We start from the raw sequence: 27,691 nt of genomic DNA on the forward strand, positions 1-27,691 counted from the left end.
AGTGGTTTAGGGAGGTTGTCACCTGGTCATATTTACATCCTCTGTGACATCCCTGGGTAGCATGATGAAACTCTGTTCAAACTGTAACATCCCTGGGTAGCATGATGAAACTCTGTTCAAACTGTAACATCCCAGGGTAGCATGATGAAACTATGTTCACACTGTAACATCCCTGGGTAGCATGATGGAACTCTGTTCAAACTGTAACATCCCTGGGTAGCATGATGGAACTCTGTTCACACTGTAACATCCCTGGGTAGCATGATGAAACTCTGTTCACACTGTAACATCCCTGGGTAGCATGATGGAACTCTGTTCAAACTGTAACATCCCTGGGTAGCATGATGGAACTCTGTTCAAACTGTAACATCCCTGGGTAGCATGATGGAACTCTGTTCACACTGTAACATCCCTGGGTAGCATGATGGAACTCTGTTCAAACTGTAACATCCCTGGGTAGCATGATGAAACTATGTTCACACTGTAACATCCCTGGGTAGCATGATGAAACTCTGTTCAAACTGTAACATCCCTGGGTAGCATGATGAAACTCTGTTCAAACTGTAACATCCCTGGGTAGCATGATGAAACTCTGTTCACACTGTAACATCCCTGGGTAGCATGATGGAACTCTGTTCAAACTGTAACATCCCTGGGTAGCATGATGGAACTCTGTTCAAACTGTAACATCCCTGGGTAGCATGATGGAACTCTGTTCAAACTGTAACATCCCTGGGTAGCATGATGGAACTATGTTCACACTGTAACATCCCTGGGTAGCATGATGAAACTCTGTTCACACTGTAACATCCCTGGGTAGCATGATGAAACTCTGTTCAAACTGTAACATCCCTGGGTAGCATGATGGAACTCTGTTCAAACTGTAACATCCCTGGGTAGCATGATGGAACTCTGTTCAAACTGTAACATCCCTGGGTAGCATGATGAAACTCTGTTCAAACTGTAACATCCCTGGGTAGCATGATGAAACAACTCTGTTCACACTGTAACATCCCTGGGTAGCATGATGGAACTCTGTTCAAACTGTAACATCCCTGGGTAGCATGATGAAACTATGTTCACACTGTAACATCCCTGGGTAGCATGATGAAACTCTGTTCAAACTGTAACATCCCTGGGTAGCATGATGAAACTATGTTCAAACTGTAACATCCCTGGGTAGCATGATGAAACTATGTTCACACTGTAACATCCCTGGGTAGCATGATGAAACTCTGTTCAAACTGTAACATCCCTGGGTAGCATGATGGAACTCTGTTCAAACTGTAACATCCCTGGGTAGCATGATGAAACTCTGTTCAAACTGTAACATCCCTGGGTAGCATGATGAAACTCTGTTCAAACTGTAACATCCCTGGGTAGCATGATGAAACTCTGTTCACACTGTAACATCCCTGGGTAGCATGATGGAACTCGGTTCACACTGTAACATCCCTGGGTAGCATGATGAAACTCTGTTCACACTGTAACATCCCTGGGTAGCATGATGGAACTCTGTTCAAACTGTAACATCACTGGGTAGCATGATGGAACTCTGTTAATTCTGTAACATCCCTGGGTAGCATGATGAAACTCTGTTCACACTGTAACATCCCTGGGTAGCATGATGGAACTCGGTTCACACTGTAACATCCCTGGGTAGCATGATGAAACTCTGTTCAAACTGTAACATCCCTGGGTAGCATGATGAAACTATGTTCACACTGTAACATCCCTGGGTAGCATGATGAAACTCTGTTCAAACTGTAACATCCCTGGGTAGCATGATGGAACTCTGTTCACACTGTAACATCCCTGGGTAGCATGATGAAACTATGTTCACACTGTAACATCCCTGGGTAGCATGATGAAACTCTGTTCAAACTGTAACATCCCTGGGTAGCATGATGAAACTCTGTTCACACTGTAACATCCCTGGGTAGCATGATGGAACTCTGTTCAAACTGTAACATCCCTGGGTAGCATGATGGAACTCTGTTCAAACTCTGTTCAAACTGTAACATCCCTGGGTAGCATGATGAAACTCTGTTCACACTGTAACATCCCTGGGTAGCATGATGGAACTCTGTTCAAACTGTAACATCCCTGGGTAGCATGATGGAACTCGGTTCACACTGTAACATCCCTGGGTAGCATGATGGAACTCTGTTCAAACTGTAACATCCCTGGGTAGTATGATACAACTATGTTCAAACTGTAACATCCCTGGGTAGCATGATGGAACTCTGTTCAAACTGTAACATCTGTGGTTAGTATGATACAACTATGTTCACACTGTAACATCCCTGGGTAGCATGATGGAACTCTGTTCAAACTGTAACATCTGTGGTTAGTATGATACAACTATGTTCACACTGTAACATCCCTGGGTAGCATGATGGAACTATGTTCACACTGTAACATCCCTGGGTAGCATGATGAAACTCTGTTCAAACTGTAACATCTGTGGGTAGCATGATGAAACTCTGTTCAAACTGTAACATCCCTGGGTAGCATGATGGAACTCTGTTCAAACTGTAACATCCCTGGGTAGCATGATGGAACTCTGTTCAAACTGTAACATCCCTGGGTAGCATGATGAAACTCTGTTCACACTGTAACATCCCTGGGTAGCATGATGGAACTCTGTTCAAACTGTAACATCCCTGGGTAGCATGATGGAACTCTGTTCAAACTGTAACATCCCTGGGTAGCATGATAGAACTCTGTTCAAACTGTAACATCCCTGGGTAGCATGATGGAACTCTGTTAAAACTGTAACATCCCTGGGTAGCATGATGGAACTCTGTTCACACTGTAACATCCCTGGGTAGCATGATGAAACTCTGTTCACACTGTAACATCCCTGGGTAGCATGATGGAACTCTGTTCACACTGTAACATCCCTGGGTAGCATGATGAAACTCTGTTCACACTGTAACATCCCTGGGTAGCATGATGAAACTCTGTTCACACTGTAACATCCCTGGGTAGCATGATGAAACTCTGTTCACACTGTAACATCCCTGGGTAGCATGATGAAACTCTGTTCACACTGTAACATCCCTGGGTAGCATGATGGAACTCTGTTCACACTGTAACATCCCTGGGTAGCATGATGAAACTCTGTTCACACTGTAACATCCCTGGGTAGCATGATGAAACTCTGTTCACACTGTAACATCCCTGGGTAGCATGATGAAACTCTGTTCAAACTGTAACATCCCTGGGTAGCATGATGGAACTCTGTTCAAACTGTAACATCCCTGGGTAGCATGATGGAACTCTGTTCAAACTGTAACATCCCTGGGTAGCATGATGGAACTCTGTTCAAACTGTAACATCCCTGGGTAGCATGATGGAACTCGGTTCACACTGTAACATCCCTGGGTAGCATGATGGAACTCTGTTCAAACTGTAACATCTGTGGGTAGTATGATACAACTATGTTCAAACCGTGGACATAAAGATACATAGACACACATTCAAATGTAGAAATGCTTAATCAAACTGGTCATGGGAGACACATGTACGCATAACACACGTACAAGTGTGTTACAAGTAAGCTGATATACCCCCCTCCCTTTGCCTCCAGAACAGCCTGAATTCTTTGTGGCATTAAACATTGCTCAATTGGTATCAAGGGACCTACCGTGTGTCAGACACAACATAAACCGGGATTCGAAACACCAGGCAGTGTTTTTCCACTCCTCAATTGTCCAGTGTTGGTGATCAGTGTTGGGGATTCATATTGATCTTGAATCTTGAGATGATGTAACATCGCTGTGAGATACACTCTCTCTGTCTTACTAATCAATGTGTTTGACATAAGAAAACCTTCTGTCTGAGATAACAGGACTCTTTGAACTCAGGAAAAACAGGGAATAGAAAAAACAGTTCCTCCTCCCAAGGCTCCTCCTACCATCCTCCCATGGCTCCTCCTGCCATCCTCCCATGGCTCCTCCTGCCATCCTCCCATGGCTCCTCCTGCCATCCTCCCATGGCTCCTCCTGCCATCCTCCCATGGCTCCTCCTGCCATCCTCCCATGGCTCCTCCTGCTATCCTCCCATGGCTCCTCCTGCCATCCTCGCATGGCTCTTCCTGTCATCCTCCCATGGCTCCTCCTGCCATCCTCCCATGGCTCCTCCTGCTATCCTCCCATGGCTCCTCCTGCCATCCTCCCATGGCTCCTCCTGCCATCCTCCCATGGCTCCTCCTGCCATCCTCCCATGGCTCCTCCTGCCATCCTCCCATGGCTCCTCCTGCTATCCTCCCATGGCTCCTCCTGCCATCCTCCCATATCTCCTCCTGCTATCCTCCCATGGCTCCTCCTGCCATCCTCCCATGTCTCCTCCTGCCATCCTCCCATGGCTCCTCCTACCATCCTCCCATGGCTCCTCCTGCCATCCTCCCATGGCTCTTCCTGCCATCCTCCCATGGCTCCTCCTGCCATCCTCCCATGGCTCCTCCTGCCATCCTCCCATGGCTCCTCCTGCTATCCTCCCATGGCTCCTCCTACCATCCTCCCATGGCTCCTCCTGCCATCCTCCCATGTCTCCTCCTGCTATCCTCCCATGCATGGATCATCGGTTAAGAACAACACATTTAGAAGTGGGATCATATGAGGGTAGAGGAGACATGTTATGTTTGTCCATTGTTGGTGTTGCAACACTTAGTGTTCCTCCTTACATACTGGGCCTAGCTTCCTGCTGGGTTTCATCATAATTTCTGTTTGTCACAGAGAGAGAGAGAGCGAGAGAGAGAGAGAGAGAGAGAGCGAGAGAGAGAGAGAAATAAAGAAAGAGAGACAGTGAGAGAGTGATAGAGAGAGAGGAGTCCCCTAAGCAAACTGGTCCTGGGGCTCTGTTCACAAACACAAACAAACCCCACAGAGCCCCAGGACATGGCCAAATTTTCTATTGTTTTTTTCTCTTTTGTTTATTATCTATTTCACTTGCTTTGGCAATGTAAACATATGTATCCCATGCCAATTAAGGCCTTTGAAATGAATTGAGAAAGAAAGAGCGTTAGAGGGAGTGTGAGAGAGAGAGAGCTAGAGAGAGAGAGAGAGAGAGCAGCCATGCTGCATTGATTAAGCCACAGACATCACCATTTGGAGGAGAACAACAAAGGACATCACCATGTAGAGGGGAACAACACAGGACATCACCATGTAGAGGGGAACAACACAGGACATCACCATGTAGAGGGAAACAGCACAGTCAATCACCACGTAGAGGGGAACAACACAGGACATCACCATGTAGAGGGGAACAACACAGGACATCACCATGTAGAGGGAAACAGCACAGTCAATCACCACGTAGAGGGGAACAACACAGGACATCACCATGTAGAGGAGAACAACACAGGACATTACCATGTAGAGGGGAACAACACAGGACATCACCATGTAGAGGAGAACAACACAGGGCATCACCATGTAGAGGAGAACAACACAGGACATCACCATGTAGAGGAGAACAACACAGGACATCACCATGTAGAGGAGAACAACACAGGACATCACCATGTAGAGGAGAACAACACAGGACATCACCATGTAGAGGGGAACAACACAGGACATCACCATGTAGAGGAGAACAACACAGGACATCACCATGTAGAGGAGAACAACACAGGACATCACCATGTAGAGGAGAACAACACAGGACATTACCATGTAGAGGGGAACAACACAGGGCATCACCATGTAGAGGAGAACAACACAGGACATCACCATGTAGAGGGAAACAGCACAGGACATCACCACGTAGAGGGGAACAACACAGCACATCACCATGTAGAACAACACAGGACATCACCATGTATGAATGTTTTAGGTGGCAGAAAACCTGTTCTAGTGTGTGTCCGTGTGTGTGTGTGTATGTGTGTGTGTGTGTGTGTGTGTGTGTGTGTGTGTGTGTGTGTGTGTGTGTGTGTGTGTGTGTGTGTGTGTGTGTGTGTGTGTGTCTGTGTGAGTGTGTAGTGTGTATGTGTGTGTGAGTGTGTAGTGTGTGTGTGTGTTTGTAGTGTGTGTGTGTGTGTTTGTAGTGTGTGTGTGTGTGTGTGTGTAGTGTCCTTTCTCTGTTGACACCCTGTTCTCTCTGAGTAGAGCTATAAAGGCCTTTATTGGAAAACACTCTGGGTCACTTGTTCCTCCATCCCCTGTCACCCCCCCCCCCCCATTCCACACACACACACACACACACACACACACACACACACACACACACACACACACACACACACACACACACACACAGTGTGGGGAGGGAGGTGACAGAGGCCCATTCCCCCTACACTAGCACCTAGTCTCTCCAGGAGCAGAGTGGAGTGACTCCCTCTCCAGACGCCGCGCTGACGTTGACAGTTAAATGCTTTAATCGGACTAAATCAGACCACGGGCTCTGGTGACGCAGGAGAGCAAGCTATAAAAGGCCACAGGTACTGGTCATGACTCTGTCCAGCCACACAACACCTCATCAGACTCAGGAAAAGGAGAGATGGGTTGAAACACAAAGTCTAGGTTAATCCCTGCTCACGGCCTCCAATGACTTGTCTCTGTTAGCTGCCAATGAAAGCTTGTCTGTGGAGAAAGTGGGGTGATTTTGTTAGATATGACTGATTGATTCGTGCAACGTTCCAAGACATGTGTTGTTTATATGCAGTGCAACTATTAAAAATTATTCTGTCGGGGCAGCAGGTAGCCTAGTGGTTAGAACAGTGGACTAGTAACCCACAGGATGCAAGATCAAATCCCTGAGCTGACAAGGTCAAAATCTGTAGTTCTACTCCTGAACAAGGCAGTTAATCCACTGTTCCTAGGCTGTTATTGAAGATAAGAATGTGTTCTTAACTGACTTGCCTAGTTAAATAAAGATCATTCAGGTCAGAGTTGAAAAATGCAGTTATTTTTGGAATTGGTCATATTTAGGCAATATTGTAACACAGTATTCCTAGAACTCATTGTGAAATGATAATGGTATCATTATGTGACTAGTCATTCAGGAATTTCCTAGCCTGGTTAACCAGCTTTCTGTGTGTCAGGACTTTCCATGTGTATAGTTACCCAGTAGAGTTTTAATTTCTCATAATAGGAATTGCATTGCCATAATCCCAAACCTAATGCCTGGACGCTTGAGACTTCCTCTGTTTAGCCTGACCTCACCTGTGACCTGTGACAGCTCCAGGTCTCTAGGCTTTAGGATCAGAGCTGGTCTATCACTGTGACAGCTTCAGGTCTCTAGGTTTTAGGATCAGAGCTGGTCTGTCACTGTGACAGCTCCAGGTCTCTAGGTTTTAGGATCAGAGCTGGTCTGTCACTGTGACAGCTCCAGGTCTCTAGGTTTTAGGATCAGAGCTGGTCTGTCACTGTGACAGCTCCAGGTCTCTAGGTTTTAGGATCAGAGCTGGTCTGTCACTGTGACAGCTCCAGGTCTCTAGGTTTTAGGATCAGAGCTGGTCTGTCACTGTGACAGCTCCAGGTCTCTAGGCTTTAGGATCAGAGCTGGTCTATCACTGTGACAGCTCCAGGTCTCTAGGCTTTAGGATCAGAGCTGGTCTGTCACTGTGACAGCTCCTGGTCTCTAGGTTTTAGGATCAGAGCTGGTCTGTCACTGTGACAGCTCCAGGTCTCTAGGTTTTAGGATCAGAGCTGGTCTATCACTGTGACAGCTCCAGGTCTCTAGGTTTTAGGATCAGAACTGGTCTGTCACTGTGACAGATGGTGCAGTTGTGTTTATTATTATTACATTTTTACGCCATGATGTCCATACACACAATAAAAAATATATTAAAGACAGACAACATTACTATTTACATTGCAAGACTGACAGATCTTTAATCGCCCACTCCCCTCCCGGCACCACAGCCAAATTCCCCTTTAGATAGACTACATAGAGATGGATGGATCAGGAGTTTCCTAACTCTAATTGCTCTAATTTACTGGGGATTATGTCGCCTGTGGAGATAAAAACAATCACTAATTGTAGACCATGTTTTCCATGATGTACAGTAGGTACTTTAGGTTAGCCAGGCAGATAGATAAATCTTACTAGGATAGATATATTTAAATCTCACTAGAATAGATACAATGATGTACAGTATGCATGGCTCTGCAAACCCGACATTGCAATCACATTGCCTCAATCTAAATCTAACATTTAAATGTAACTCAAGCTTTTAGGTAGCTGATAATTCCCAAGGCTGTCCAAATGCTCATTGCTTTATTAAGAAAAAGAAAAAATAGTGTATTGCCTACAGTATGACGCTGTTTAATATAACAGAAACAAATATGATCATTTAGTTTTATTCCAAAATGACATAGATTTTTTTGCCACTTGAGTATAGCCTGTGAGCTGTGCATTCCCTATTCTGTGTTTCCCATGTTGTGTTGTAATAAAAGCATTGAGGGTTTAACTGTTTGGCCAGCTGAAATAACCGTCCAACTCCTTTCTCTCTTTCTCTCTCTGTCTCTCCTTCTCTCTCTCGCCCTCTCTCTCTCTCTCTCCCCTGCCTGTAGAGTCATAAAAGCGCTGAGCAGGACTCTATAAATAGCACTGTGCTGGCTTCACGCCCCTGGCTGGAGGACAGGTCAAATTATGAAGGAAAAGAAGATGACAATTTTAAAGGCATAGCTCGCTAGTTTAGCCAGTAACTCAACCCACTAACTTAGCCTGTAACTCAGCCCGCTAGCTTAGCCAGTAACTCAACCCGCTAACTTAGCCTGTAACTCAGCCCGGTAGCTTAGCCAGTAACTCAGCCCGCTAGCTTAGCCAGTAACTTAGCCCGCTAACTTAATCTGTAAATCAACACACTAACTTAGCCTGTAACTCAGCCCGGTAGCTTAGCCAGTAACTCAGCCCGCTAACTTAGTCTGTAACTCAACCCACTAACTTAGCCTGTAACTCAGCCCGGTAGCTTAGCCAGTAACTCAGCCCGCTAACTTAGTCTGTAACTCAACCCACTAACTTAGCCTGTAACTCAGCCCGGTAGCTTAGCCAGTAACTCAGCCCGCTAACTTAGTCTGTAACTCAACCCACTAACTTAGCCTGTAACTCAGCCCGGTAGCTTAGCCAGTAACTCAGCCCGCTAGCTTAGCCAGTAACTTAGCCCGCTAACTTAGTCTGTAAATCAACACACTATCTTAGCCTGTAACTGAGCCCGGTAGCTTAGCCAGTAACTCAGCCCGCTAGCTTAGCCAGTAACTCAACCCACTAACTTAGCCTGTAACTCAGCCCGCAAACTTAGTCTGTAACTCAACCCACTAACTTAGCCTGTAACTCAGCCCGGTAGCTTAGCCAGTAACTCAGCCCACTAACTTAGTCTGTAACTCAACCCACTAACTTAGCCTGTAACTCAGCCTGGTAGCTTAGCCAGTAACTCAGCCCACTAACTTAGTCTATAACTCAACCCACTAACTTAGCCAGTAACTCAGCCCGGTAGCTTAGCCTATAACTCAGCCCGCTAGCTTAGCCAGTAACTCAACCCACTAACTTAGCCAGTAACTCAGCCCGGTAGCTTAGCCAGTAACTCATCCCGCTAACTTAGTCTGTAACTCAACCCACTAACTTAGCCTGTAACTCAGCCCGGTAGCTTAGCCAGTAACTCAGCCCGGTAGCTTAGCCAGTAACTCAGCCCACTAGCTTAGCCAGTAACTCAAGCCTGCTTAGCCAGTATCTCAGGCCCACTTAGCCAGTAAGTCAGGCCTGCGTCTATCAGTGGTCAGAGAGAACACTCGACCTGACGTGTATGTTATGAGTCTAATTATCATGTTATGGGTTCTCTACGGGGCTCTGATGGAATAATACACTGTTCTGTTTTTAGAGCCAGACCAAAGCGATTGCTTGCTTCCCCCTGCCATTCAAACAGATCATGTGGATGTATTATCAAACAATGAACTATTTTGTTCCTCTGTACCAGTGGAGGCTGCTGAGGGGAGGACGGCTCATAATAATGGCTGGAACGGAGCAAATGAAATGGCATCAAACACATGGAAACCATAGAAACGTGAAACATAGAAATGTGTTTGATGTATTTGATACCCTTCCACTCATTCCGCTCCAGCCATTACCACAAGCACGTCCTCCCCAATTAAGGTGCCACCCACCTCCTGTGCTCTGTAATGCTATCAATGCACAGCACTCCCTAGTGACCTAGTTCTGATGCAGTAGTTTGTGTTTTTAAAAAACCTGTTGTGTCACATGAAAGACTATGAAAGGGATAGTGTTGTCCTGTGTTTTAGACAAGGACAAACGGAAGCAAAGCTGAAAGCTGTTAAAGTTTTTTACAGTCGCTAACAAGCATTTACCTATACTTAAGATACTTTTTCTAAACTCTTAAATACAGCAACACACAATTAGCCAAATAGTTAATGTTCTGCTCAAAACCACATTTTGTTCATTAAATACATTTCAAATACAAAAACACTTTCTCTACACACACTAACTCTATCAAAACACGGTAAACCCGACTCAATATCTAATCATTTTGTCAAAACACTAGCACATGTTTTCTATCCAAGAGGAGCATATAGTCAATCTTAGCACAACGACTTTCAAAATACTAACAGTTGATGGCATTACAAAAACTGCATTACTGTTTAGGTTTCGGTTCTACCTGCATACATTAGACAATATGAAATCCATCGTTTTTTATAATTCAGTTTCGAGTGTCAAATGTGTGCAATTTTGGCAACATACTATCTAAAAGTGAATGAGTGATCTTTACTTCATAGAATGTACAGTGGAAACAAATAGGAAGTGCTGCAGTAAAATCGTTATCAGCAACATGAAATTACTGCCAGTGATCAACAACACATCCAACATACATGGCCTTTGGTTCAACAACACATCCAACATACATGGCCTTTGGTTCAACAACACATCCAACATACATGGCCTTTGGTTCAACAACACATCCAACATACATGGCCTTTGGTTCAACAACACATCCAACATACATGGCCTTTGGTTCAACAACACATCCAACATACATGGCCTTTGGTTCAACAACACATCCAACATACATGGCCTTTGGTTCAACAACACATCCAACATACATGGCCTTTGGTTCAACAACACCTCCAACATACATGGCCTTTGGTTCAACAACACATCCAACATACATGGCCTTTGGTTCAACAACACATCCAACATACATGGCCTTTGGTTCAACAACACCTCCAACATACATGGCCTTTGGTTCAACAACACATCCAACATACATGGCCTTTGGTTCAACAACACATCCAACATACATGGCCTTTGGTTCAACAACATCCAACATACATGGCCTTTGGTTCAACAACACAGCCAACATACATGGCCTTTGGTTCAACAACACATCCAACATACATGGCCTTTGGTTCAACAACATCCAACATACATGGCCTTTGGTTCAACAACACATCCAACATACATGGCCTTTGGTTCAACAACATCCAACATACATGGCCTTTGGTTCAACAACACATCCAACATACATGGCCTTTGGTTCAACAACACATCCAACATACATGGCCTTTGGTTCAACAACACATCCAACATACATGGCCTTTGGTTCAACAACACATCCAACATACATGGCCTTTGGTTCAACAACACCTCCAACATACATGGCCTTTGGTTCAACAACACATCCAACATACATGGCCTTTGGTTCAACAACACCTCCAACATACATGGCCTTTGGTTCAACAACACATCCAACATACATGGCCTTTGGTTCAACAACACATCCAACATACATGGCCTTTGGTTCAACAACACATCCAACATACATGGCCTTTGGTTCAACAACACCTCCAACATACATGGCCTTTGGTTCAACAACACATCCAACATACATGGCCTTTGGTTCAACAACACATCCAACATACATGGCCTTTGGTTCAACAACACATCCAACATACATGGCCTTTGGTTCAACAACATCCAACATACATGGCCTTTGGTTCAACAACACATCCAACATACATAGCCTTTGGTTCAACAACACATCCAACATACATGGCCTTTGGTTCAACAACACCTCCAACATACATGGCCTTTGGTTCAACAACACATCCAACATACATGGCCTTTGGTTCAACAACACCTCCAACATACATGGCCTTTGGTTCAACAACACATCCAACATACATGGCCTTTGGTTCAACAACACATCCAACATACATGGCCTTTGGTTCAACAGCACCTCCAACATACATGGCCTTTGGTTCAACAACACCTCCAACATACATGGCCTTTGGTTCAACAACACATCCAACATACATGGCCTTTGGTTCAACAACACATCCAACATACATGGCCTTTGGTTCAACAACACCTCCAACATACATGGCCTTTGGTTCAACAACACATCCAACATACATGGCCTTTGGTTCAACAACACATCCAACATACATGGCCTTTGGTTCAACAACATCCAACATACATGGCCTTTGGTTCAACAACACCTCCAACATACATGGCCTTTGGTTTAACAACACATCCAATATACATGGCCTTTGGTTCAACAACACATCCAACATACATGGCCTTTGGTTCAACAACACATCCAACATACATGGCCTTTGGTTCAACAACATCCAACATACATGGCCTTTGGTTCAACAACATCCAACATACATGGCCTTTGGTTCAACAACACATCCAACATACATGGCCTTTGGTTCAACAACACATCCAACATACATGGCCTTTGGTTCAACAACACATCCAACATACATGGCCTTTGGTTCAACAGCACCTCCAACATACATGGCCTTTGGTTCAACAACACCTCCAGCATACATGGCCTTTGGTTCAACAACACATCCAACATACATGGCCTTTGGTTCAACAACACATCCAACATACATGGCCTTTGGTTCAACAACATCCAACATACATGGCCTTTGGTTCAACAACACATCCAACATACATGGCCTTTGGTTCAACAGCACCTCCAACATACATGGCCTTTGGTTCAACAACACCTCCAGCATACATGGCCTTTGGTTCAACAACACATCCAACATACATGGCCTTTGGTTCAACAACACCTCCAACATACATGGCCTTTGGTTCAACAACACATCCAACATACATGGCCTTTGGTTCAACAACACATCCAACATACATGGCCTTTGGTTCAACAACACATCCAACATACATGGCCTTTGGTTCAACAACACATCCAACATACATGGCCTTTGGTTCAACAACACATCCAACATACATGGCCAATTACAGTAAAAAAAGACACAGAAGGTAAAAACAGTAAAATGCCCCGTCCTGTTCTAATACCATCTTCAGCATTTGGCCACATGTTCTCATTCACATCATATCTTATGTCGTCTCTCGCTATGCACCTTGGATAGAAACGCTTGGCCTGCCTTATCCACCCCTGACAGTCTTCAGCTGAAATGTCTCTGCATCTTGGATAGAAACGCTTGGCCTGCCTTATCCACCCCTGACAGTCTTCAGCTGAAATGTCTCTGCATCTTGGATAGAAACGCTTGGCCTGCCTTATCCACCCCTGACAGTCTTCAGCTGAAATGTCTCTGCATCTTGGATAGAAACGCTTGGCCTGCCTTATCCACCCCTGACAGTCTTCAGCTGAAATGTCTCTGCATCTTGGATAGAAACGCTTGGCCTGCCTTATCCACCCCTGACAGTCTTCAGCTGAAATGTCTCTGCAGACGGCATCCATTGCATCCAGAAGGGACATTTGGTCATGTGACCGATGATCATACACTTTCCACCTCCAGGCAGAAAAAAGGTTGCGGAACGGTGAGTGGGGGGGGGGGGGGGGGGGGGGGGGGGGGGGGGGCATTCTTGGATGGTCTTCCAAACCAGTTTGTGATTGAATGTGAATGGTGGAATGCTACATTGTCCCATGCAATCACACATGTCCTCATGTTTCCTCCCAGCTGTTCTCTTTCTGCTTCTGGCACCAGTTGTTGGTGGAGATCATCTAAAAACAAAAGAAGGAGCTCAGTGTTGCAGGGACCAATCTGGCATTTCTGCAGGACCAAACCAGCACTCGAGGTTGAAGCACACATTGGGATATTTGCTCCTCTCTGACCCGGCACGTCAACAGTGGCCCTTTTCTCTATGACGTTTCTTACCCGCCGATGTGCTTTTGCCAGGTTAAACCCTGCCTCGTCTACATACATTATTTCATTATGGGGTCTGATTAGCCTCCACCTCCATGACTCTCTGAAAGAAATCAAACACAGCATGTGTAAATGCTTTTCAGTATGTCCTACTGTATGTACTGTAACCTATGTTTACATGTAGAGTAGCATAGTGTAAAACTCACTATAGAACTAGACATATTGGATAGACATCATACCTGGACGTATTGGTGCCGGTGTTCCTTGACCCGCTCACTGTTCCTTTCAAAAGTGTGTAAAACTGTTTCATTCCAACTCTGTGTTTGGTCAGAGTCTGAGCAATGGTAGTCAGGCTGATGCTTTCCACATTTTGAAATACCAGGTTGTACCAAAAAAGTGTTAAACAAATTAAAATATATTTTATATTTGAGATTCTTCAAATAGCCACCCTTTGCCTTGATGACAGGGAAAAGTATTGACAAGTTTTTTTTAAAATTGAGAAACGAGCTTCAAGTTTTCTTTACTGACCATAATTTTCACTTGTCTGACCACTTGCATGATGACGAGTTTCTCACACGGCTGGCCTATCTGGGTGATGTTGTTTCTCACATGACTGGCCTATCTGGGTGATGTTTTTTCTCGACTGAATGATCTGAATCTAGGATTGCAGGGACTCTCCGCAACTATATATTCAATGTGCGGGACAAAATTGAGGCTATGATTAAGGAGTTGGAGCTCTTCTCTGTCTGCATTAATAAGGACAACACACAGGTCTTTCCATCATTGTATGATTCTTTATGCAAATGAACTCAAGCTTACAGACAATGTCAAATGTGATATAGTGAAGCACCTGAGTGAGTTGGGTACGCAATTACACAGGTACTTTCCCGAAACAGATGACACAAACAACTGAATTCGATATACCTTTCATGCCCTGCCTCCAGTCCACTTACCATATCTGAACAAGAGAGACTCATCGAAATTGCAACAAGCGGTTCTGTGAAAATGTAATTTAATCAGAAGGGAAAGCCAGATTTCTGGATTGGGCTCTGCTCAGAGTATCCTGCCTTGGCAAATCCTGCTGTTAAGACACTGATGCCCTTTGCAACCACGTACCTATGTGAGAGTGGATTCTCGGCCCTCACTAGCATGAAAACTAAATACAGGCACAGATTGTGTGTGGAAAATGATTTAAGACTTTGACTCTTTCCAATACAACCCAACATGTTGAGTCATTGCCAATTTTTGATGAACAAATACAGTTTTATATGTAAGATGGTTAAATAAAGAGCAAAATGGTTGATTATTATTATATTATTATTTGTGCCCTGGTCCTATAAGAGCTCTTTGTCACTTCCCACGAGCTTTGTGGGAAGTTGTGACAAAAACTCACACTCATTGTTATGTTTAAGAAATGTACCGTATAAGTGTGGCAGGCTTACAATGATGGCAAAAAAACAGCATTTGAGAGTGCGCTGACCCTGGTGCTAGAGGGGGTATGCAGCTGGAGGTTGAATGTTTGAAGGGGTACGGGACTATAAACATTTTGGGAACCACTGCCTTAGGGCATGCTTCCTCACATGATTGGCTGGCTCACGGCATGCTTCCTCACACGATTGGCTGGCTCACGGCATGCTTCCTCACACGATTGGCTGGCTCACGGCATGCTTCCTCACACGATTGGCTGGCTCACGGCATGCTTCCTCACACGATTGGCTGGCTCACGGCATGCTTCCTCACACGATTGGCTGGCTCAGGGCATGCTTCCTCACACGATTGGCTGGCTCAGGGCATGCTTCCTCAAGAGCAGTACAGATTTAGGATCTTCATTTGATGACTATTTTGTATTTGAGAATGTTCCTGCACGGCAGGAAAGGCCAACTTGTAGTGTAGGGTTAGGGTTAGGGTTAGGGATAGGGATATGGATAGGGTTCGGGTTAGGGTTAGGGTTAGGGTTATGGTTAGGGTTAGGGTTAGGGTTAGGGTTATCCCTATTTTGTAGCTGAGAATGTTCCTGCATGGCAGGAAAGGCCAACTTGTAGTGTAGGGTTAGGGTTAGGGTTAGGGATAGGGATATGGATAGGGTTCGGGTTAGGGTTAGGGTTAGGGTTATGGTTAGGGTTAGGGTTAGGGTTAGGGTTATCCCTATTTTGTAGCTGAGAATGTTCCTGCATGGCAGGAAAGGCCAACTTGTAGTGTATTCAGGGTTTTAAAAAGGTTCTAGAGTTTGTCATTTCCACGTTAAAATGTAAGACTTGATTTGCCCTGATGAAACATGTATTAACGCCATCATAAAAATACCCATTCATTATAATCCACACAATAATTCACTTTTCTTGTTGCTGCAGGATTTGTTTCCTGTTATAGCAAACTGGCTGAAATGAAGATCCTACATCTGCAGTGTCCTGGATGCACACTGACCCCTGCTCTCTCTCCATCCTACAGTCTGAGATAATAGCTACTATTCCACTTGGTCAGGTGGTTAGGTCAGGGTGATCCCTGCTTCTACACCTGCATTGCTTGCTGTTTGGGGTTTTAGGCTGGGTTTCTGTACAGCACTTTGAGATATCAGCTGATGTACGAAGGGCTATATAAATACATTTGATTTGATTGGATTTTGATTTGATCTGGGAGGGTTGACACAGCTAGTTATATAATACATGTGTTTCTTTAACATGCAGAATATGGTGCTCGTTTGTTACTCTCAATGACTAACCAATCATCTTGAGATTGAACTAATGACCAACCTATCAGATGTGGGCTGCTTGAACTAATAACCAACCTATCAGAAATGGGCTGCTTGAACTAATAACCAACCTATCAGAAATGGGCTGCTTGAAATAATAACCAACCTATCAGAAGTGGGCTGCCAATAAGAATAGAAGTTACGTTGTCAAAATACAGAATATCACAGGCACCATGTACGGATGAGGAAATATATTTGATTTGGATAGTATGTTTTGGAAAAAGGGATATAAGGATGAATCTTGTACGAGAGAAAGAAATGAAGAATCCCAGTTGAGAGAGGGTAGAGAGAGAGGGAGAGAGAGATGAGAGAGAGAGAGGGAGAGAGAGATGAGAGAGGGTAGAGAGAGAGAGAGAGAGATGGAGGGAAAGAGAAAGGAGAGAGAGATAAATAGAGTTGAAATGAGAGAAAGAGTGAGAGAAAAGAGCAAGAGAGAGAGAGAGAGAGGGGGAGAGAGAGGAATCAAGCAGAGTGAGCCTCCATCTGCAGCTTGGCTGGGCTCTGCTCTGGGAGAGAGGGAGGGAGAGAGTCAGTCAGGAGACATGCCTTCTGGCAGGAATCTAGCTGTAGAGCTGTAGAAGAGACAGCTGTGTTTGGTGGAGGTATTTTTAAACGCATCACTGCTGCTCCAATCCCCTCGCCTCGGCCCTCCTATTTATAGCTGGGGCCGGCCATTGTTCTATTTCTGTCACCTGTGGGCCACGCTGTTGTTAATTCACATGCAAATGAAGCTTGCACCCTCTCCGGCTCAAGCATTACTTTCCTGTGAGAGGTTGACGGATAAACAGTGCACGGCTTAGCTCATCTCTGACTAGTACACCCCCCACTGGAAGCTTGAAACACAGGCAGGCTCACTCTCACCGCTCAGACATTACTGAGAGAGGAACAGAGAGGAGAAGACAGACAGACGAGAGAGAGAGATCAGAGGGAATAAGAGCAGGGTAGTAGCTCAGTGTCACAACAAGAGAAGAGAATCAGACTGCCAGTCATCTTCTAACTCTGTCTGAACAGGGACTTCTTGACTGAAGCTCTGTGTTCTTTGGTGCTGTGTAGTCACAGTATAGTGGGGAAAGCCTCACAGAGGCAGTGTGTGGTGTGGTTATTGTATTGCGTTTCAGCACAGCAAGAGAGAGAGAGAGAGTTTCCTCAGAGGAAAAGGAGGAGAGCTGTTTCTGTGTCTAGTCTCCGTACGCCGTCGTGGTCGTTCCCCTGAGTGCACTGCTGTGAGAGGGTTGGCTCTTTAGGGACAGGAAGAGCAGGACTTGCGATGCGACCTGAGCGCTGAGTGGAGTATGCTGCAGACGATTTACGAGAGCGAGTCAAATTTCTCCACCACAACAAACAAGCTCGTTGTCCACCAGCGACTCTTGGACCAGCAGAAGATGCACAACGTTAACTCAGGTGACCAGACCCACCATGCTCTCTCTCTGCTCCTAAAGGGATCTTTCTCTTTTTCCTCTGGATTTTTACAGCACTCTTATCCTCTCTCTCTGTTTCTCTTAATCTGGCGGTCTGCCGCTCTCTCTCCTTATTTCCCACTCTCTCTCTCTCTCTTTTTCTCTCACTCCCTACCTCCCTCTCCCTCGGTTTCATTCTCTCAACTCTCCGGTCTCTCCCAGTCAGTCTCTATCTGTCTGCCTCTGTGAAAGGAGGGCTCCAAACTTCTCAGCACAGCAACGCGTTATGATCAGGCACTGCTTTCTGTATCCAGGTATTTACATGTGTAATACTATACTGCATGGTTTTACAGTGTGCAGTGCTTCTGGATGGGCAGTTCCTCCTTGAATTCATTTACTGTCATTGTTTCTCTGTTTGCTTGTGTCTGAAAGGAGTAAAACAAACATGTTTAAAACGGTCTGTATAGTGAGTGTTAGTAAATACACATAGTTTTATCATTGTGTGGATATGGGACTGAATGTTTTGGTGCATATTAATAGCACTGTGCTTTTTACACTCATTGTCACCACAATGAAATGGCATGAAAACATGGAAGGGATGTTGTGTTTGGATAGGGAGGCTTCCATGTCAGGCTTCACTTTTTGAGGTATAACAGTAACAGGAAATGCCATGGTAAAAATACAGACAGTACAAGGCAAAGGGAAATGAACATCAAAAGATTATCTCTGCGTCTCTGTGGATGTTTACCGAACACAATGACATTCTATTCCTGACCTGAGAAATGAATCTCAGGGTTCAAACGAATCTGACATCATTCTGAGTAATGTCGGTTTTTCGGTATTCACTCAATGTGAGTCACTCTGCTGTTCTCTGCCTTTTGGACTTGTGGTAGTTCAGAACATTCACTTGGCTGTTGTCATCTAATGGGACCAGCATTGTATTATGGGAAAGCACACACACTACAGTAAATGTCAGGAGTTTTGGTGGGCAGCATTGTTATGACAATACACAGATTGAGTCATGTACTGCGTATTGTGGGCAGAGAGTTGTATACAGGAAATGAATATTATGGCTATTGATTTCTCAATAACTTGTGAACATCAGAGATAAACGCTTAAATGATTCATTTCACACATCCTCACATTGATCACCAAGGATACCACATGCTCTGTGAACATGACTCTTATAGTGTGTTTCTGTAAACTCAGTGTATTTATCCTCATTGTACTGTTGTCTGTTGTAGAACTATATTTAACCACCAGTACAATATATTAACTACAGGACAAACACATATCTACTTCATTAACTACAGAACAAACACATATCTACTTCATTAACTACAGTACCAACACATCTCTACTTCATTAACTACAGGACAAACACATATCTACTTCATTAACTACAGGACAAACACATATCTACTTCATTAACTACAGAACAAACACATATCTACTTAATTAACTACAGTACCAACACATCTCTACTTAATTAACTACAGAACTAACACATCTCTACTTAATTAACTACAGAACTAACACATATCTACTTCATTAACTACAGAACTAACACATCTCTACTTAATTAACTACAGAACAAACACATCTCTATTTAATTAACTACAGGACAAACACATTTCTACTTCATTAACTACAGAACTAACACATCTCTACTTAATTAACTACAGAACTAACACATCTCTACTTAATTAACTACAGAACTAACACATATCTACTTCATTAACTACAGAACTAACACATCTCTACTTAATTAACTACAGAACTAACACATCTCTACTTAATTAACTACAGAACTAACACATCTCTACTTAATTAACTACAGAACTAACACATCTCTACTCATTAACTACATACTGCATTGTTATTCTATTCTGCTCTGTTCGATTATATTCTATTATAGTATGTCTCTATTCTGTCCTATTTTATTTTATTCTGCTCTGTTCTATTATATTCTATCCTATTCTATCCTGCTCTGTTCTATTATGTCTCTTTTCTGTCCTATTCTATTCTGCTCTGTTCTATTCTATTCTGTCCTATTCTATTCGGCTCTGTTCTGCTCTATTCTATTCTGTCCTATTCTGTTCTATTCTATTCTGTCCTATTCTGTTCTATTCTTTTCTGTCCTATTCTATTCGGCTCTGTTCTGCTCTATTCTATTCTGTCCTATTCTGTTCTATTCTATTCTGTCCTATTCTGTTCTGCTTTGTTCTATTATGTTCTAATCTGTCCTATTCTATTCTGGTCTGTTTGATTCGTTTGTATTCTGCTCTGTTCTATTATATTATATTGTATTCTGTCCTATTCTATTCTGCTCTGTTCGATTATGTTCTATTCTGTCATATTCTATGATATTCTACTCTGTTCTATTATATTATATTCTGTCCTATTCTGTTCTGTTCTGCTCTGTTCAATTCTGTTCTATTCTATTCTTCTCTGTTCTATTCTGCTCTGTTCTATTCTGCTCTGTTCTATTCTGCTCTGTTCAATTATGTTGTATTCTATTCTTCTCTGTTCTATTCTGCTCTGTTCTATTCTGCTCTGTTCTATTCTGCTCTGTTCTATTCTGCTCTGTTCTATTCTGCTCTGTTTTATTCTGCTCTGTTCTATTCTGCTCTGTTCTATTCTGCTCTGTTCTATTCTGCTCTGTTCTATTCTGCTCTGTTTTATTCTGCTCTGTTCTATTCTGCTCTGTTCTATTCTGCTCTGTTCTATTCTGTTGTTCTTTTCTGGTCTGTTCTATTCTGCTCTGTTCTATTCTGCTCTGTTCTATTCTGCTCTGTTCTATTCTGCTCTGTTTTATTCTATTCTGTTGTATTGTATCCTGTAGACAAGCTGAAAGGTAGTACAGTACATGATCCATGGTAGTCAGCAGAAGAAGAAGAGCAGAACAAGTGTGAATAAGGCTCTAGCATGACACATTCTATCTCCTCTGCTCTGTCAATAGAACACCAGGTCAATCCCAACGTCCATTGCTGCGTTTCTCTCTCCTTCAAGCCAAGCATTTCAGCTCTTCTTGTTCTTCTTGTTCTTCTTGTTCTTCTTCTCACAGAACATTATCTGCCAAACAACAAGATATTTTAAGTGCCTGAAATTCAGGCTTCTTGCTTATTCTGTGGGTCAGCTATTCTTAGGTGTGTTATTTTGGGCTTATGGCATTAGCCAGCTAAGATTAGGCGCCTTGCTGTCTTTATCACTCCATCTCAGCAGCCAGCAGCACACCCCTGATATAACAGTGCTTTTGGAAGGAGAGATATACTTCATTTATCATTCATCTATTAAGTGTGTGTGTGTGTGTGTGTGTGTGTGTGTGTGTGTGTGTGTGTGTGTGTGTGTGTGTGTGTGTGTGTGTGTGTGTGTGTGTGTGTGTGTGTGTGTGTGTGTGTGTGTGTGCCTGTCTCTTATTCTGGTTTCACTTGTTGACGATTATATTTTCGGTTCTAAAAATAGCCTTGTCACATGCCTTTTATGACGGCTGCATGGGAGGCAGGGAGGCACCACAGTGACTGCTGCACAGCACATAGGTCTGTTCTGTTGGACTAAGACCATGGAGACAGGGTAAACAGTGTAGACAGGGTAAACAGGTTAAACAGGGTAAACAGTGCAGACAGGGTAGACAGGTTAAACAGGGTAGACAGGGTAAACAGGGTAGACAGGGTAAACAGGTTAAACAGGGTAGACAGGGTAAACAGGGTAGACAGGGTAAACAGGGTAGACAGGGTAAACAGGGCAGACAGGGTAGACAGGGTAAACAGGGTAGACAGGGTAAACAGGGTAGACAGGGCAGACAGGGTAGACAGGGTAAACAGGGTAGACAGGGCAGACAGGGTAGACAGGGTAAACAGAAGTTGTTAGGAATTTGACCTAGTGAAGCTCACGTACAGAAAGATACCCATACATTCATTCCCTGACAGTACACATGTTAAACATAACATCTGAAACCATCTAAAATGGTGTGTTATGAGTGGGTTTATAATCACATTCAGTGGTGATGAAGCTGTCCTTGCCACTATCTGGAGAACCAACATTCATAAAGGTTTCTGTCCACAGAGCTCTTCATGAATTCACACTTCACTTAATAACACTCTCATCTCTCCGGCTTTCATGTTGAAGAAGCTCAATGAATTCAGAGGGAGGAAGACAACATGTCTTTGTGATTTTAATGAGATGAGCCATGTAGCAGTGACATCAACATGTTCTAACGTGACCAAAACAAAGTGCTCAGACACAAAGGCTTTTTGAAAAAGAGAAAATGACTAATTAGTTAACTGAATGTAATGTCAGGAAGTGGGATTGTTGAGAATAATAAAACACACAACAACACTGTGTTTATAATGCGCTCTAATATGACCATGGCCTCTCCTTTGTCTGCTGCTCTCTCTACCGTTATATTCATTTCAATCATCTGCTGCTTAACAAAGACTGTCATTGGTGAAGTAGATTTGTATATTGCATTACAGTTACTCTGTACCCCTTCTGCATTACAAATATGTAACAAGATGTTCCTCTTGAGCGTTCCAAATATACGGTTTGAAAATGAATAATACCAAGACTACGATAAGCATAGTCTAGGTATCAAGCAATTATTTCTTCACTCTAATAATTTGATGAAATTTAGAGGAACATAATATCAGAGGAGCAGCTGTTGTTGCGTAATTTCTAATACACAACGGCCAATCAGAGTGTCTGTACGGCCTATCAGAGTGTCTGTACGGCCTATCAGAGTGTCTGTACGGCCAATCAGAGTGTCTGTACGGCCTATCAGAGTGTCTATACGGCCTATCAGAGTGTCTATACGGCCTATCAGAGTGTCTGTACGGCCTATCAGAGTGTCTGTACGGCCTATCAGAGTGTCTGTACGGCCTATCAGAGTGTCTGTACGGCCTATCAGAGTGTCTGTACGGCCTATCAGAGTGTCTGTACGGTCTATCAGAGTTATCTATACGGCCAATCAGAGTGTCTGTACGGCCTATCAGAGTGTCTATACGGCCTATCAGAGTGTCTGTACGGCCTATCAGAGTGTCTGTACGGCCTATCAGAGTGTCTATACGGCCTATCAGAGTGTCTGTACGGCCTATCAGAGTGTCTGTACGGTCTATCAGAGTTATCTATACGGCCTATCAGAGTGTCTATACGGCCTATCAGAGTGTCTATACGGCCTATCAGAGTGTCTGTACGGTCTATCAGAGTTATCTATACGGCCTATCAGAGTGTCTATACGGCCTATCAGAGTGTCTGTACGGTCTATCAGAGTTATCTATACGGCCTATCAGAGTGTCTATACGGCCTATCAGAGTTATCTATACGGCCTATCAGAGTGTCTATACGGCCTATCAGAGTGTCTATACGGCCTATCAGAGTTATCTATACGGTCTATCAGTTATCTATACGGCCTATCAGAGTTATCTATACGGCCTATCAGAGTTATCTATACGGCCTATCAGAGTTATCTATACGGCCTATCAGAGTTATCTATACGGCCTATCAGAGTTATCTATACGGCCTATCAGAGTTATCTATACGGCCTATCAGAGTGTCTGTATGGTGTGAAGCTCTGTTGAGTTGCTCTGAATGTGCTGGGCCCACATCCGTCCATCACTGGGCTGATGCTTGGACCTGTACAAGGAAAAAGACAGGCTTCGCATGGCATCCTGGGAAGGTAGTAAAGTGCTATACAAATGTGAAACGTACAGTTCTCTCTCTGTCTGCCACCGTTATGTACATTACCTTGATTGTGTTGCTATGTTACTGTACAGAACAGAACGGTAGTGATTTTGGGAGGTGACAGAGTCCTATAGACTGTATAAAGCAGTGCCCCATGGTTGGACAGTGTACAGAACAGAACGGTAGTGATTTTGGGAGGTGACAGAGTCCTATAGACTGTATAAAGCAGTGCCCCATGGTTGGACAGTGTACAGAACAGAACAGTAGTGATTCTGGGAGGTGACAGAGTCCTATAGACTGTATAAAGCAGTGCCCCATGGTTGGACAGTGTACAGAACAGAACAGTAGTGATTCTGGGAGGTGACAGAGTCCTATAGACTGTATAAAGCAGTGCCTCATGGTTGGACAGTGTACAGAACAGAACGGTAGTGATTCTGGGAGGTGACAGAGTCCTATAGACTGTATAAAGCAGTGCCCCATGGTTGGACAGTGTACAGAACAGAACGGTAGTGATTTTGGGAGATGACAGAGTCCTATAGACTGTATAAAGCAGTGCCCCATGGTTGGACAGTGTACAGAACAGAACGGTAGTGATTTTGGGAGGTGACAGAGTCCTATAGACTGTATAAAGCAGTGCCCCATGGTTGGACAGTGTACAGAACAGAACAGTAGTGATTTTGGGAGGTGACAGAGTCCTATAGACTGTATAAAGCAGTGCCCCATGGTTGGACAGTGTACAGAACAGAACGGTAGTGATTTTGGGAGGTGACAGAGTCCTATAGACTGTATAAAGCAGTGCCCCATGGTTGGACAGTGTACAGAACAGAACGGTAGTGATTTTGGGAGGTGACAGAGTCCTATAGACTGTATAAAGCAGTGCCCCATGGTTGGACAGTGTACAGAACAGAACGGTAGTGATTCTGGGAGGTGACAGAGTCCTATAGACTGTATAAAGCAGTGCCCCATGGTTGGACAGTGTACAGAACAGAACGGTAGTGATTTTGGGAGGTAACAGAGTCCTATAGACTGTATAAAGCAGTGCCCCATGGTTGGACAGTGTACAGAACAGAACGGTAGTGATTTTGGGAGGTGACAGAGTCCTATAGACTGTATAAAGCAGTGCCCCATGGTTGGACAGTGTACAGAACAGAACGGTAGTGATTTTGGGAGGTAACAGAGTCCTATAGACTGTATAAAGCAGTGCCCCATGGTTGGACAGTGTACAGAACAGAACGGTAGTGATTTTGGGAGGTAACAGAGTCCTATAGACTGTATAAAGCAGTGCCCCATGGTTGGACAGTGTACAGAACAGAACGGTAGTGATTTTGGGAGGTGACAGAGTCCTATAGACTGTATAAAGCAGTGCCCCATGGTTGGACAGTTTCATTACATTAAAGGGCTATTTCTGGATTTTCACCAGTCAGATGAACTTGTGGATATCGTTTTTATTAGTGCAATTGCTAACTAGCATGCTTGCAGATAACCATAGACTTCCAGTCATTATGCTAACGCTAGTTAGCATTGGCTGATGAGACTACCTCTAACTTCCTTCATACTGGACACGGAGACACACCACAGACTTCATCTGACTCTTGGGAAGTAGATAAAGGGCCTCATTGCCAAAATCCCCAAGTATCCCTTTAAGGACATACACATTAAACTCTATGGTGAATGACCAGGGTTTGAGTGGTTCGGTTTGTGGCTCGGCAGCGGCTCGGCAGCGGCTCGGCTCCTTTTGTTAGCGTTAGATGATAGCCTGCAAGCCACAGCTCTGTTTGAGCTGCGAAGACGAGCCTGACCGCCTGGGACTTAAAAATAAAGCTCTGTTTCCTGCTTTAGACGTGCCAGCTGCCCAAAAATAACAAGGCACTTAATGAGAGATCCAGCACCACATAGCAGACCCAAGCATCAGGCTATTCCTGCCCTGAAACATCTTCTGCAGCTCCCAGTTTCTATTTATACAAGGCCAGTTAGAAAGAGCTCTGAGAGCTTGGTTGAATATCACAATGTTTTGGGAAAGTAGGAAAAAGTATTGTTTGGGATTGTTGGATTGACTCTATTGCACTGTATTTATAATTAAGTGTCAGTTGTTGTGATCTAATTTTTTGTTTGTTGATGTCTTTTCACATATATTCAGATCATTTTGGATTGTTGGATTGTAAGTGTTATATTATTATTATCATTATTGTCTTGTTGTTTGTTGCTGTCTTTTAACGAATGTGTCTGTAAGATCCAAAACAGATGTAGAATCTTATTTGATCGCTCTTTTGTTGCTGAGAATTCTTCTTTGCCACAGGAAATGCAGATGAGCTTCCTAATTTACATAAATTCACTGAAAACCCTCATTATCACACTGTTATATTAAGATTATTGCACTTTTTATAGTCTTCACAGAGATCTATAATATTATTATGGTTTTCACAGAGATCTATAATATTATTATAGTCTTCACAGAGATCTATAATATTATTATAGTCTTCACAGAGATCTATAATATTATTATGGTCTATACAGAGATCTATAATATTATTATGGTCTATACAGAGATCTATAATATTATTATAGTCTTCACAGAGATCTATAATATTATTATGGTTTTCACAGAGCTCTATAATATTATTATGGTCTATACAGAGATCTATAATATTATTATGGTCTTCACAGAGATCTATAATATTATTATAGTCTTCACAGAGATCTATAATATTATTATGGTTTTCACAGAGCTCTATAATATTATTATGGTCTATACAGAGATTTATAATATTATTATGGTTTTCACAGAGCTCTATAATATTATTATGGTCAATACAGAGATCTATAATATTATTATGGTTTTCACAGAGCTCTATAATATTATGATGGTTTTCACAGAGCTCTATAATATTATTATGGTTTTCAAAGAGCTCTATAATTTTATTATAGTCTTCACAGAGATCTATAATATTATTATGCTCTATACAGAGCTCTATAATATTATTATGGTTTTCACAGAGCTCTATAATTTTATTATAGTCTTCACAGAAATCTATAATATTATGATGGTCTATACAGAGCTCTATAATATTATTATGGTCTATACAGAGCTCTATAATATTATTATGGTTTGCACAGAGCCTTATAATATTATTATAGTCTTCACAGAGATCTATAATATTATTATGGTTTTCACAGAGATCTATAATACTATTATGGCTTTCACAGAGCTCTATAATATTATTATGGTCTATACAGAGCTCTATAATATTATTATGGTCTATACAGAGATCTATAATAATATTATGGTCTTCACGGAGATCTATAATATTATTATGGTCTATACAGAGATCTATAATATTATTATGGTCTATACAGAGCTCTATAATATTATTATGGTCTATACAGAGCTCTATAATATTATTATGGTTTTCAAAGAGCTCTATAATAATATTATGGTTTTCACAGAGCTCTATAATATTATTATGGTCTATACAGAGATCTATAATATTATTATGGTTTTCAAAGAGCTCTATAATAATATTATGGTCTTCACAGAGATCTATAATAATATTATGGTCTTCACAAAGTGTTGCTATGAGTAAGCAGTCAAGCAGTCAAAGTACCATCAGAAAGATGAATAACCCAATACTTCTTAATTAACCTAGTGGTGATATGTCTACTTAGTGTCATAGTGTCGGCCACAGTCTCATCGCCAGTCAGAATGATACATTAAACACTATGGGCCAGTTTCTCGGACACTGATTAATTAAGACAATACTATATAT

The 27,691-nt window shown here is 43.0% G+C and overlaps 1 protein-coding gene across 9 annotated transcripts in view; it reads left to right on the top strand.

The window, feature by feature from the left end:
- Nucleotides 1-27,691, top strand: part of LOC110514591 (histone deacetylase 9-B-like) — a 112,023-nt gene that overhangs the window by 38,051 nt on the left and 46,281 nt on the right. For 2 of the 9 annotated variants that reach the window (XM_090187583.1, XM_090187623.1), the window contains exon 1: nucleotides 17,606-18,252. The exons of 3 other annotated variants lie outside the window; for them this stretch is intronic. In XM_090187583.1, the coding sequence (XP_090043709.1) occupies nucleotides 18,144-18,252 (109 nt within the window). In that variant the 5' untranslated portion in view covers nucleotides 17,606-18,143. Of the gene's footprint in view, nucleotides 1-16,453; nucleotides 18,253-18,470; nucleotides 18,563-27,691 lie in introns of those variants that run through there. 4 more of the 9 variants (XM_090187591.1, XM_090187593.1, XM_090187597.1 and 1 more) reach the window with 4 other exon arrangements.

The sequence above is a fragment of the Oncorhynchus mykiss genome, chromosome 2, assembly GCF_057628025.1.
Source record: "Oncorhynchus mykiss isolate SJ-2025 chromosome 2, ASM5762802v1, whole genome shotgun sequence".
NCBI classification, from domain to species: Eukaryota; Metazoa; Chordata; class Actinopteri; order Salmoniformes; family Salmonidae; genus Oncorhynchus; species Oncorhynchus mykiss.